We start from the raw sequence: 14,494 nt of genomic DNA on the forward strand, positions 1-14,494 counted from the left end.
TCTTAACCTATTGGTTATAATGACTTTCAGTGTCACCTTTTCATTCATTTATTCATCTTCTGTCGCTTTTCCGGGGCCGGGTCGCGGGGGCAGCAGTCTTAGGAGAGAACCCCAGACTTCGCTCTCCCCAGAAACTTCCTCCAGCTCCTCCGGGGGGATCCCGAGGCATTCCCAGGCCAGCCGAGAGACATGATTCCTCCAGTGTGTCCTGGGTCTTCCCCGAGGCCTCCTCCCGGTGGGACATCCCTGGAACACCTCCCTAGGTAGGCGTCCAGGAGGAATCCGAGGAGGAGGAATCCGAAACACCCGAGCCACCTCAGCTGACTTCTCTTGCTGTGGAGGAGCAGCGACTCTACTCCAAGCTCCTCCCGGGTGTCAGAGCTCCTCACCCTATCCATAAGAGTGCGCCCTGCCAACCTTCGAAGGAAACTCATTTCGGCTGCTTGTATCCGAGATCTTGTCCTTTCGGTCATGATCCAAAACTCATGACCATAAGTGCTGACTATGGTTATGGTCAGTGTCACCTGTTAGTCACAAAAATGTCGTAGTACCACTGATTTGCCAAAGTTTGAATCAACGTCACTTTATAGGTCTTAGGTCTTGAAAATTTGTCTTTGTGCCTCCAGTCAGTACTAATTTATCTCAGTACCACCTATGAGTCAAAATTTATAGCGGCGCCCCCTATTGCTTAAAATCAGTATCAGTGCCTTCTCTAGATCAAAAGCTTTGACAACCTTCCATGATTATAAATCAGTGAGTTAATAAAACTAATGCTAGACTAACATCACAAGCCAAATGTTATCTTACAAATGAAACAAAATAAAATATTTCAGTGCCTGGTGGATGGATATGGAGTTTAACACACACACACACACACACACACACGTAATTCTACTTACCACAATGTAGGGTTTTCCATCTCTGTAGACGGTGTGGTTGTTGACCATGCTGACGACGGCCACTCCCAGATTACAGCGGATCCCGAAGGAGATGCAGAAGCCCAGGCCTGACAGTATGGCGATGATGTAGCGCCGCGGCAGACCGAAACATGTGCAGTCCACCACCGGCAGCTCCTTCTCCTCCTGCAGCTCCGGACGGCCTTCTGCTGACAACTCGATGGTCTCTCCATTCTCCTGACGCTTCTCCAAAACCCTGTCCAAAAACAACAGCAGCGTTTCTGACCATCACACACACTTTAGATCCAAATCAAACATAACCCAGGACAATCAGTGTAAAATCAATGACGTTTAAGTACACATCAAAACTAATCTGATTTTGTTAGTTCACATTGCTGGTTTTGTAGTGAACAATTCATCTGTGCGTGACATTAGGAAAGAAATAGTTTGCACTTCTAAAATGAATATCTGAAAATTATCTTCCTGTTTGTTTTCGGTTTGTCAGTCTGAGGTATTGGGTGTGGCTAACATATTTAACCACGCCCCTCCAGCTGTCAGTTTTAAGAGCGCTATTGAGCTTTTATGTGTCATCACACTATTAGGGGAACGCCCCCTTGGCGGTGGCAGGCAAAACATTACTATCTCCTGCTGACCACCAACTCAAGGCTTATTTCTCTTATTTTAGCCAAAAAATTAATAACTGTTGGAGAAATGTATGGATTTGTGCCGAATGATAGCATCATTGACCCATAACAATCCATGCTACCTATAACTGTCAGAGCATTTGTGTGCTTTTTATACAGTTTCTATTCTAATTTGCAGGTCAAGAGCAGTTAAAGTATAAATTAAGATGCAAAGTCAAAATAGCAGAAGTGAACGAATAGATTTGACCTACTAGCAAATATTAATCTAAGGAAAAAAATCGACACCAAATAAAAAAAGCAGACACTTATGTGCTGTACCACCATCACCAACAACTAAATCCCCGAGAAATATCCACAAGATAAATGTAAATATCGCCAAATTGAAGCTCTGATAAGGACATGAGGGTTTTAAATGACTGAAAAACAGTTGCGGGTGCAGTAAATATGGATTGCAAGTGATCTAACCCAGGCACATTCTGAAAACGTAGTCCCAGGGTTGTTTCTGGAGACATCTGGTCCCGGGAGGTACGTATTTTAGCCGTTTTTGTTTTTGCAAATCCGCAAGAGGCCGCTGCGTGTGCTTTTTTGTGTCTCAAATGTCTCTTACGAGCTCCGTTTATGCCTGTGACGTTCTCACGTAAACACAACAGAGGCCACTGTCGACCGACTGTCTGTCTGTCTGACTGACCGACTGACTGAATGATTGACTGGGCGACCAGCCAATCGACTGACCCACCCTCCTCCTTCCATAAACCCAACCAATTTTACAGATTGACCTGTCCACCCACTTACTTCCCTAAACCCAACCGATGATTTACAAAAGCCGTCCAGAAAAAGAAAAGCCCTCGTCTGACTTTTACCACATTTTCGGATTTTATCACACTCTCACCATGTTATTCACTCGTTCATTTTATTTTTTGGATTCTGTTTTGGTCTTACTTGATTTCTGGAACCACTCTTCCCCAGACTCTAGCCCGCAGTCAACTCCTCTCTCCGTCTCAAGTCCACCGATATACATGACGAGCTAACTGGACAAACTGGTTGTGGTGGGAAAGCCAAACAGAGATCAGCGGTCAGCTGGTAAGCATCAAAAGGAACAGCGTCACACTGTCCCATATCAGTCGCTTAAAAAATTAAACGCCGCCATACGTACATCCGGCTACATAATTTGCCATAGTCTCCAGAAATGTCCACAGGACTTTGTTTTCAGAATGAGCCTGTGTTCATTATATCTCTGTCTTGTTCTGTGGATTTATTTATTTTTCTTCGGCTTAGTCCCTTATTTATCAGGGGTCACCACTGCAGAATGAACCACCAACTATTCCAGCATATTTGCCTGTGCTGGGCAAAATATAAGTATCTCACACTGACCACCAACTTATGGGCTGAAAATGTTCTCTTATTTAAGCCAAAAAAATTAGTAGTTGTTGTAAAAATTAATGGATTTGTGGCGAATGATAGCATCATTGACCAAAAATCCATGCTACCTATAACTGTCAGTGCATTTGTGTGCTTTTCATAAAGTTTCTATTATAATGTCAAATGCAATTAAATAAATGGTCAAGTATAAATCAAATGCAAAGTCAAAATAGAAGAAAGGAATGAATAACCAATGACTAAATCACTGAGGAATATCCACAAGATAAAGGTAAACATCGCCAAATTGGAGATCTGATAAGGACATGACGCTTTTAAATGACTGAAAAACATAAATAAATAACAGTTTATAATTATAAATCTGTTTTGTTCTGTTGATATGTGATCCAATTACTCAAAGCTTGAAACAGATACATGACTGGTTTGTGCTGAGTTTGACAGAAATCTTTACAGATCAGCTAAATGAAAACTATCAATTACAGAAAACAGAAATGTTGAGCAGGAGGCAGGGGCGATTTTAGGATTTTCATTTTAGGGGGCTCAGCTCCTTATAAGGTAAATATAGAAAATGAATATATATATAATTATAAATATATTATAAATATAATTAAATAAATAAATAAATATAACATTTTTAACTGTATTACTATTAAATTACTACATATAAATGTAGTAATTTAATAGTAATACAGTTATAAATGTTATATATATATATATATATATATATATATATATATATATATATATATACATATATATATATATATATACATATATATATATATATATATATATATATATATATATATATATATATATATATATATATATATATATATATATTCATTCATTTTCTTGTCGGCTTAGTCCCTTTATTAATCCGGGGTCGCCACAGCGGAATGAACCGCCAACTTATCCAGCAAGTTTTTACGCAGCGGATGCCCTTCCAGCCGCAACCCATCTCTGGGAAACATCCACACACACATTCACTCAAACACTCATACACTACGGACAATTTTAGCTTACCAAATTCACCTGTACCACATGTCTTTGGACTGTGGGGGAAACCAGAGCACCCGGAGGAAACCCAGGGAGAACATGCAAACTCCACACAGACACGCCAACTGAGCCAAGGTTCGAACCATCGATCTTCTTGCTGTGAAGCGCCAGCACTACCTACTGCGCCACTGCCTCGCCACATATATATATATTTATTAGGCTTAAGGGGTTGTATATTCCACTATATTACATAGACAGGCACAGCCATTTGAGTTCTGAATAACCCAAATAACCCACCTTTGTTTCCATGTATTAAATAAATAAACTGCCACTTTTCTAATTAAATGACACGCATATAAATATAAATTTCTAAACTTACAGACTAATTCACATATTTCACGATCTGAGTGATGATTATAATAAATAAGAAGTAATTTATTAAGTTAATACTAGTTAATACCGGACAACATAACTAGAACTTAATACTAGACAACCCTTCATGTCTCTGTGATGTCAGTGACTCTGTGACAGTTAAAACGAGTACATTCTCTAAGTGCTGCTGTCACCGTGTTTAACCCTTTCTGTGCAAGACTGTATGGTTAAGTTAATGCTGCACAAACTGTAAAGTGTTTAAGATCGTTAGTTCCTTTTGAAATAAAATTAGCGAAATGTTTGTTAAGAGTTCAATTTGTCACTGGAGGAAACTCTGCTGATGAGGTGAACGCCGAGAACACCCGACTGCTCCTCTGTGACATACAGGTGATACAAGGTTATATCAAATAACTGCAAATAAGCCGATATTATAACAATTTATCGATAAACACACACCTCGTTCTCTCACTGTCCACAGCAGTGGCTTGCTGATCAAATGAAAAACAAAATACGGGGAGAAGCCGAATTCTGCCGCCGATTTCTTATCAAATTTAAAGGGGACTGAGGCGATAATTTAGTGTACAGTTTTTGAGCTTATCCCAAAACAGCTACAGCCCCCCTAAAATAGCCCTAACAATGCCCATGGTAAGAGGAGTCTGTTAAATTGTAATAACTCCCCCCAAACCCTTTCCCCCCTGTTTCTGAATGAAATGCCTGCATTATACATCCAATCAGTTCGTAGTAGAAAAAACAAGCCACTCAACATATTACGTTTCTCAAGAAACTGCGTCACAATAAGAACTAAAAAGGGTCACAGCTTATTTAATGGACTGTAATGTTCCTTCGAGACTGCATTAAGACTAAATAAAGAGACTGTCGCATCTCAGATACTCCCAGATTAAAGGCTAAAATTGTGCTCAGATTTAACACAAAAACAAGAGTATTATAAATCAGTAGGTTGATTTAAAATCACTGCTAGACTAACATCACAACTGACATCTGTAGTAAGAATATAGTGTTTACAAACATTCTCCAAAAGCCTGACAAAGCTGAGGAAATCTGTGTTGAATGATCGGTAACACTTTAGGCCTTAAGAGTCTTATAAACCATTGATTTTCCTTCGGTTTAGACCCTTATTTATCATAGAAGATATAACGCCAACTATTCCAGCATATGTTTTACACAGGGTGTGATCTTCCAGCCACAACCAAGTACTAGGAAAGAGTTTTATAAATCTGTATGCTGATTTGATATCATTGCTAGACTTACACAACAAGCCAACATCTGTAGTAAGAATATAGTGTTCAAAACGCTTCTCTAAAACCCTGACAAACCTGAGGAAAATCTGTGTTGAATGAATGATCGGTAACACTTTAATGCACAATTCATGCTATTAACTACTGGCTTATTACCTGCCTATTACTAAGATATTACCTCTTCACTAATAGCTATAAAATATGACATTATTGTGCATCCCTAATCCTACCCAAAACCTGAACGCAACATTACTATTACTAAACAGCTAATTAGTAGTCTATTAAGTACTGTTAGTTAATGTTTTGTGAATCCTACTAAGGATCTTTAAAGTTCCTCTGAGGCTGTGATAAGACTAAATGAGGAGCAAATGAAATTGGGGGACAGATTAAAGGATAAAACTGTGCTCAGGTTTAACACAAAACAAGAGTAGTGTTTTGATTTAACCTCAGTTGCTTCTCTTTAAGACAATAATAATGACAACATGTCTTTCGAATAACTATCATACAGATTATCAAATGAAAGCAAAACGTTTAACTCATTTGGGCAATTCGTCCTTGCCCAAATCTGACAGATTTTCCCATGTTACCATTTTACAATGTGTTAAAACTGCATAGACAAATAGATGGATAGATGGATGGATAGATAACCATGATAAATAAAAGAAAAATGAATTAAATGATAAATAAACAAATAAATATATAAATAAGCAAACAAAAATACAAAAACAAATAAATAAATATACATGATCAGTAAATAAATATAGATGTTAAATAAATAAATTAATAAATACATAAAAACACATTAAATAGATAAATAAATAATCATTTTAGTGTGTTTCATTTCATTTTTAAATAAATATTACCCCAACTTTATTCATTATATATACATTTTTCTTGTTGTGTCTTATGTGGGAGATTAATTAAAAAATAAAATGATTCAATTCTCTAAAGATATACTCTGAACTGCTCCAAACACACTCACCAAAAAGGAATAATAATAATAATAATATAAACAATTTTATAATAATATAGTAATAACATAATAATTACTATCAAATAAAAATCTAATAAGTATTTACAATGGAAAATGGTTCTAGTTAATAGTTATAAAAAGTCAACAAAATATTTACAAATATTATAAAGCATTAGGGCTTCTGCATTATAACTGTATGTAAAATTGACTCACCCTGCTTTAATTACTTATTACAAACCAATAAATAAATAAACTTGCTGTTATGAATATTTGTCAATCATACATAAATGAAATGGGTACGATTTTAAAATTAGTTTTATTAAGCCGTTTCTAAACAATTCTAAAATAAAATAAATGCATTTAATAATTAATATTATTTTATTAATTATTAAATGCATTTATTTTATAGAATAAAATAATAATTTTAATAATAATAATTCCTTACATTTATTTATTTAGCGCTTTACACAAGGGGGTGGGGAGGGGGGGAATATCCTCATCCACCACCAGTGTGCCCCGTCAATATACTGGGGCATTAGGACCCACACAGACCGCAGGTTGGGGCGCCCCCTGCTGGCCTCAATAACACCACTTCCGGCAGCTTTCCCATGTGGTCTCCCATCCAGGTACTGACCGTGCGCAGCCCTGCTTAGCTTCAGTGGGCGACCATGTGAGAGTTGCAGAGAGCTAGCTTTAATTTGTTTTTTATTTTTTACTGACAAAAAAAGCATCAGCAGCATTTATTTTATTAGTTTAAGTTTAATCTGCAAGAGCCAAATGCATGTAAATTTGATATGCAATCCTAAAATAGGCCTAAATATTTTTGGCAGCGTGCATTAATAATGAATTCGCAATCATTCATTTATTGCTCTAAACTCTCACAGCATGACAGTAATTATACATCAGCTTTTATTTCTGCAAAGGGATTCTGCACTGTAAAAATGCTGGGTTCCTTTATGCTGTTTCGACACATATCAAATTAACTTAAATGTTTTACAAATTTAAGTGGATTGAACATAAAACAATTAAGTTGATCCCCCCAAAAACTGAAGAATTGTGTTGATTCAGCTCATTTTAAACACATTTAAGTGGATCGATCATAAAACAATTAAGTTTTCCTCCCAAAAACTGAAGAACTGTGTTGATTCAGCTCATTTTAAACACATTTAAGTGGATTAAACATAAAACAATTAAGCTTTCTCCCAACAAAAACTGAAGAATTGTGTTGCTTCAGCTCATTTTAAACACATTTAAGTGGATCGATCATAAAACAATTAAATTGTCCCAAATAAAACTGAAGAATTGTGTTGATTCAGCTCATTTTAAACACATTTAAGTGGATTGAACATAAAACAATTAAGCTTTCCCCCCAAAAAACTAAAGAATTGTGTTGCTTGAGCTCATTTTAAACACATTTAAGTGGATTAAACATAAAACAATTAAGTTTCCCCCCCAAAAAATGAAGAATTGTGTTGCTTCAGCTCATTTTAAACACATTTACATGGATTGAACATGAAACAATTAAGTTTCCCCCAAAAAACAGAAGAATTGTGTTGATTCAGCTCATTTGAAACACTTTTAAGTGGATCGATCATAAAACAAATAAATTGTCCCAAATAAAACTCAAAAATTGTGTTGATTCAGCTCATTTTAAATAAGTAGTTTGAACAAGCAGCAAAAATCTAACTTGAACAAGACACTAACATAACATGACAACACTATATCTCCTGCGCTGTACATGATTGAATTATCTGTAACAATTCTTATCTGGGACTGTATTAACTTTATCAAGACACACTGTATTAATCCAAAATAACAGCATGTTCTTTGTAGACTTATATTACTTCCGCTTTTTAATAACAGGTTGTTCATGTTCAAAAGTGCTCATGAAAGTGAAAAGTCTTCCATGCAGTTCACATTCATAATGAACCAACGTGTCACACTGAATCCAGATTGAACACACTGTAACACTCTGTGAGAGCTGCAGATTCCTTTAACTGGAACTCAAATGTCACGACAGAATTACATAAAACATTCATAAACTGAGCAGAGCACAGTTTTACCACACAGCACTCACTATCCCAGCACAAACACGCACATGACTGACTTTAATTCTGTTTTAGAGATTCAAGCATTGCTAATTACAGGCCTGTAGCCAGTCGAGGTTCGGGTGGTTCAAAAGACCCACCCTCACACACAAACGTCCAGAACTTGTCTCACACCTGAGCTCATTTGTCCTATTTTGACTGCTAAGACATCATTCATTCATTTTCCTTCAGCTTAGTGCCTTTACTCATCACGGGTTGCCACAGCAGAATGAACCTGCAACTTATCCAGCATATTTCACACAGCGGATTCACTTCCAACTGCAACCCAGTACTGGGAAACACCCATACACTCCCACATTCATACATACACACTACAGCCAATTTAATTTATTCAATTCCTCTATAGCGCATGTGTTTGGACTGTGGGGGAAACCGGAGCACTCGGAGGAAACCCACGCCAACACGGAGAGAACATGCAAACTCCACACTAAAATAGCCAGCTGATCCAGCCAGGACTCGAACCAGCGACCTTCTTGCTGTGAGGCCACAGTGCTAACCACTGAGCCACCGTGTCGTCCATCATAAATTGTGAAAGTTCATCTTTCACTACTGACCCACTGTATTGTTGGTAAATAGAGACAACATTTTACAACTTTTATTCTAAATGTCGGACTTTATTCTTGAAGAAAAATAAGACAAAATTGTAATACTAATTAAGTTATTGTTGTTATCCATGATTTTTTAAATGTACTTTTTACAGGAGAGGCTACAAAAATCAATAAGCTCTACATTATTATTAATGTTATGTTTTAGGAGTTTGCATGTTCTCCCTGTGTTGGCGTGGGTTTCCCCCAGAGCCCAAACACATGCGCTATAAGGGAATTGAGTAAACTAAATTGGCCGTATTGACCTTATTCTAAAAGGCGGGAGTGCGCCTGTTTTCGCGATTGTCTTAGAATTTCCGTTTCAGTCGCCTATGGGAGAAATGACAAGGAATAATAAACGGCAAAAAACGGTCAAACTACTTGCTCTACAAACAAAAGTTTGCATGACTATACAGACCAAGTAGAATAATATAACAAGGAAATATCAGTTTACAACATCAAACAGCGTAACGAGCAGTTTTTAATGTCTAAAAATGAATGGAAGTGAATGAGACCGGAAGTCTCGTGCCAAAAAGAGTCAAATGGCAGCGCCCGCTCGTCTGCAGAGAATAAGGTCAATAGTGCACGTGTGTGCATGTAATAATAATAAAAAAAACTTTTATTTAAAGCACAAAATCCAAGGTCACTGTACAACATATATATATACACAAACAATTAAAAATTGTGAGTGTATGGGTGTTTCCCAGTACTGGGTTGCATCTGGAAGGGCATCCACTATATGTAAAACATAAGCTGGATAAGTTGGTGGTTCATTCCGCTGTGTCGACCCCTGATAAATAAGGGAATAAGTTAAAGGAAAATGTATGAAGGAATGAATAACTGCAAAACGGTCCACTTTTTGAGAAAAAAAGAAGCATGCACCCTCTCAGCTGGCTGGCTACAGGACTGAATAGGGCTGCACAATATTTGGTTTCAGCATCGATATCACAACGTGCACATCTGCAATAGTCACAGAGCAATATGATGAAATATAGTTGAGCAGGAGCTACAGAATTGCATTTAATTACTGTATTTATATGGATTTTATACAATTAATGCCACAACAAAAAATGTTCAACACAAATTTCTTATATGATCTGAGAATTTTTAGATATTTAGACTTGAGCAAAGGAAGAAAAGCATTTTATTGCACTGTGGTTATTCAGTGTCTGTACCTGAATACTGTTAGACTCCATAGAAAACTGTTCAGAGCATCTAGTCAAACCTTCTTCATATTGCAAATATTCATAGCAGAAAAATAAGATATCAGATTTTTGCAATATTGTGCAGCCCTATAGATGAGCAAAAGAACCCTGAAATCTGACTTAGAGATAAATTACACAAAAAATGAGCATTGACTTGCTATTTACTTGTTTTAAACCCCCACAACACTCATGATCCCAGCACAAACACACACATGATTGACTTTAATTCTCAGTTTTAGAGATTTACGCACAGCACTATCTAGAGCATGTTTTCAGCATCAATATTGCAATCTGCACATCTGCAATAGTCTCATCGCAATATGATCAAATACAGTTGAGCAGGAGCTACAGAATGGTTTTTAATTACTGTATTTATGCAGGTTTATGCAAAGTTGTTTTCGCTTAGAGTTTTTGTCTTGTATCTAGTCTAAATATCTACATTTCAAAGTGAAAACAACGCTTAATGCTCGTTTGTTTCTTCTAAAGTTGAACACAAAACTACTGTACGTTTCTTATTTGTTCTGAGAAGTTTTAGATTTTTGGACTAGAGCAAAGGAAGAAAAGCATTTTATTGCACTGCGATTATTCAGTTTCTGTACCTGAATACTGTTAGACTTCATAGAATACCATCAAATAGAACTGTTCAAGCCATCTAGTCAAACTGTCTTCATATTGCAAATATTCAAAGCAGAAAAATAAGATATCAGATTTTTTCAATATCGTTCAGCCCATAGACTGTAAAATATATGGACGTAGTATCCGTGACGTCACCCATAGGTTTCTAAAGAGCGCAAAAGAAGCCACAAGTGCCTTCGCATGGGTTTCCTCCACAGTCCAAAGACATGCGGTACAGGTGAATTGGGTAGGCTAAATTGTCCGTAGTGTGTGTGGATGTGTGTGTGGATGTTTCCCAGAGATGGGTTGCGGCTGGAAGGGCATCCGCTGCGTAAAACTTGCTAAAAAAAAAAAAAAAAAAAAAACGCGGCCAACCGTCGCCATTTTGTTCGCGCGTCATCACACCCACGGCGGGATACCAAACAAGGGCAAAGAGGTAAAACTGAAATGGCTTCAAAGGTTTTTGAGTAATACTGAGAGTTTCTGGTACACTGTTCCCAGTGAAGCTTTCAGCATTCCACCAACAAGTCTTGCTGTCTTGGAAACTAGCGCACACACACAATTTTACACCTCACAATACCCCTATTTGGAATAACAAGTATATTCTACACAGGAACAAATCCATTTTTTATGAAGAATGGTTAAATAAAAATATTTAGTCAGTAACAGACTTAATGGATGGAAGGGGCAATATTCTAGATTACAATACTTTCACTCTAAGACACGGATTTGCTTGTCATCCAATGCAATTTTTCACTGTTATTAATGCTATACCCTCAGGTATAAAAATGTTAATGAAAAGTTACCTACCCTATTCGAAAATTACTCCAGTTCTTCCCTTATTATATACTGGTGAGATTGAATTTGATAATAAACTTTGCACTAATAAACATTTAAGACAAATTATTATCCAATCTTGTTTCCCTTATCAAGTATTAAGAAATAGGTTATTTCATTCAGTGGATAAAAATACTGTTAAATATTTTAGAACAACATATCTTAAATTTCCAATTCTCCCCAAGGCAAAAGAAGTACAATTTAAAATATTAAATGATATATACCCTTCTAATAGATTCTTACACCTAAAATTTAACTTAGAAAACTCACCATGCCATTTATGTAAACACTTTAGTGAAGACACAGAACACATATTTTTCTCTTGCAGCGCCGTTCAATCATTTTGGAAAAAAGTACAAGACTGGTTGATAGTAAAAAACGTGGATGCTGAAGGTTTGACTTTTACATTACAAAATATACTATATGGAATTACTAAAGATTGCTCTACTTTGCATGATTTGATAAATATGATAATTGTGTTAGCCAAATATTTTATTCATAAATGTAGATATTTCAAAACTCCTCCATTACTTATTGTATTTAAAAAAGAACTTAAAATATTTTCAGATGCCCTGGTTAAAATGAAAACAAAAATTGCCTTAAAAATGTTCAATTTATTTGTAGCATATAACTTGCCATAGATGACATATATGTTTTACTTAATTTTTATTTATTTATTTAATTTTTGCGTTTTCCTTTCACTCTTGGATTTATTTAACTTGAATGTTTTTTGTATATTACATTTGTATCTTTGTATATTATTTTGTGTTGAGCCTTCCATATATGACACACAAGTTGTAAAGTTGAATCCCATTTTGTTGTATTTGGATTTTGTATTTTCAATAAAAAAAAATAATAATAAAATAAATAAAAATAAAAAAAAACAAGGGCAAAGAGGCGGAGAGTGAGTGGAGCTACAGACACCTGCTGGCATTTAGCTTGGACCTGGTTCAAACACACTTTGCTTTGGGAGAACGCTTAATACTTTATCACCTGTGACTCGTTTGTATTCTGACCACTTGTGCTTGGTTGTACACTATATCAATAAAGTGTTTTGAGCCACTAAACATTGTTCTTATGACGTTTTTCAACAGGAGGAAAACGCGAATTACTTTCAAACACTTCAGATATAGTCTGTGTTAGTTAATGTAAGACTATTGATGAAATCCAGCATAACACTGTATGACAACGCTTCAGATGACTGTTCTAGAGCCTACAGCTAATCAATTTGTCAGATTCTGAAGTGCATTACAGCTTTAAATATAAATTTAAACGATAAATGATCTTAAATAAAACAAATACATGTATAGAGATGGTATATAAGTATATAACTTTACTCACATGGGAAACGGAGGCCACGTGAATGGTTTGTGAGCACAATTAAGTGCACTCAGCATGCCATGCCATCCAATAATTGTAGGAAACAAGTCCAAAAGGCAGTTGACTGTGTAAAGCCTCAGAAAACAACACAGAAATACGATAAATATGCCGAGTTCAGTGGCTAATCTGCAGGATTCAGCTGAGGTGACGTGACGGCGACCAGCGAGACCTGGCTGTCACTCAAGTGGCCACGCCCTTAATTATGCAAACTTAATATAACTTAATATAAAGGAAACGGATGAGTTCTAAAAAAATTCACCCCCCTCACAGTTGTCATGAAGGGTAATATTAGCTGTATTAACCAAAATCGTTTTATGTAGCAGGCTGTAAACACCTTTTTTTCTGCGGTAAAGTTGGCCATTCTAACAGTGGGCTCAATTGAAATTTGCTCTGTTTTGGAGCCAGGAGCGGCCAGGACTAGCGGAATTTCGGATGAATTACAGTTTTAGTTACTTCCGTATTGGCTTCCTGAGAGAGAGCGGGAGGTTGCTGCTTGGTTCAGCCCTACATATGAGCACAAAATATCCTGAAATATGACTTATAGTTCACCCAAAAAATGAATATTGACTTGCTATTAACTTATTTTAAACATTTATCCCACAACACTCATGATCCCAGCACAAACACACACATAATCAGGGGCATAGCAACCGGGGTGGATCCGTCCTCCTCACTTTTAGAGACAGACCATTTAGAAACAGGTGATTAACAATAAAATGAACGTTACATTTTAGATCTCATTCCACTTTTAAAAATTTCCACTACGCCTCTGCACATAATTGACTTTAATACTCCTTTTTAAAAACTTATTACTAACTAGGGCAGCACAATATAAGGTTTCAGCATTAATATCGCAATGTGCGCATTCACAACAGTTACATTGCAATATGATGAAATATAGCTGACCAGGAGCTACAGAATTGCATTAAGTTACTGTATTTATACGAACTTTATACAATCTATGCCCAAAAAAAACTTTTTTTTTGTCTTGTTTCTAGTCCAAATATCAGCATTTTAAAGAAAAAACACAATTATTTTACTTACACCAACAAAAAGAGCTTGAAGTGGAACACAAAACTACATTTCTTACTCGATCTAAGAAATTTTAGGTGTTTGGACTAGAGCAAAAGTAGAAAAATCCTGTCAAAATACAGTGTAAATACTGTTAGACTCCATAGAAAAACATCATATAGTGCTAATCAAACCATCTCGTCCAGGGGTGCCCAAACTTGAGGGCCAGTGTCCTGC

At 36.4% G+C, this 14,494-nt stretch overlaps 1 protein-coding gene across 2 annotated transcripts in view; it reads right to left on the reverse strand.

Moving 5' to 3' along the window:
• The window catches only part of slc17a7b (solute carrier family 17 member 7b), a 42,173-nt gene that overhangs the window by 20,761 nt on the left and 6,918 nt on the right, over positions 1-14,494 (reverse strand). For both annotated transcript variants that reach the window (XR_012399556.1, XM_009297642.5), the window contains exon 2: positions 900-1,152. Coding sequence is in view for 1 of the 2 variants with exons in the window: in XM_009297642.5 (XP_009295917.2) it covers positions 900-1,152 (253 nt within the window). In the remaining variant the exon portion in view is untranslated. The remainder of the gene's footprint in view (positions 1-899; positions 1,153-14,494) is intronic.

Source organism: Danio rerio, chromosome 24 (genome assembly GCF_049306965.1).
Source record: "Danio rerio strain Tuebingen ecotype United States chromosome 24, GRCz12tu, whole genome shotgun sequence".
Classification (NCBI taxonomy): domain Eukaryota; kingdom Metazoa; phylum Chordata; class Actinopteri; order Cypriniformes; family Danionidae; genus Danio; species Danio rerio.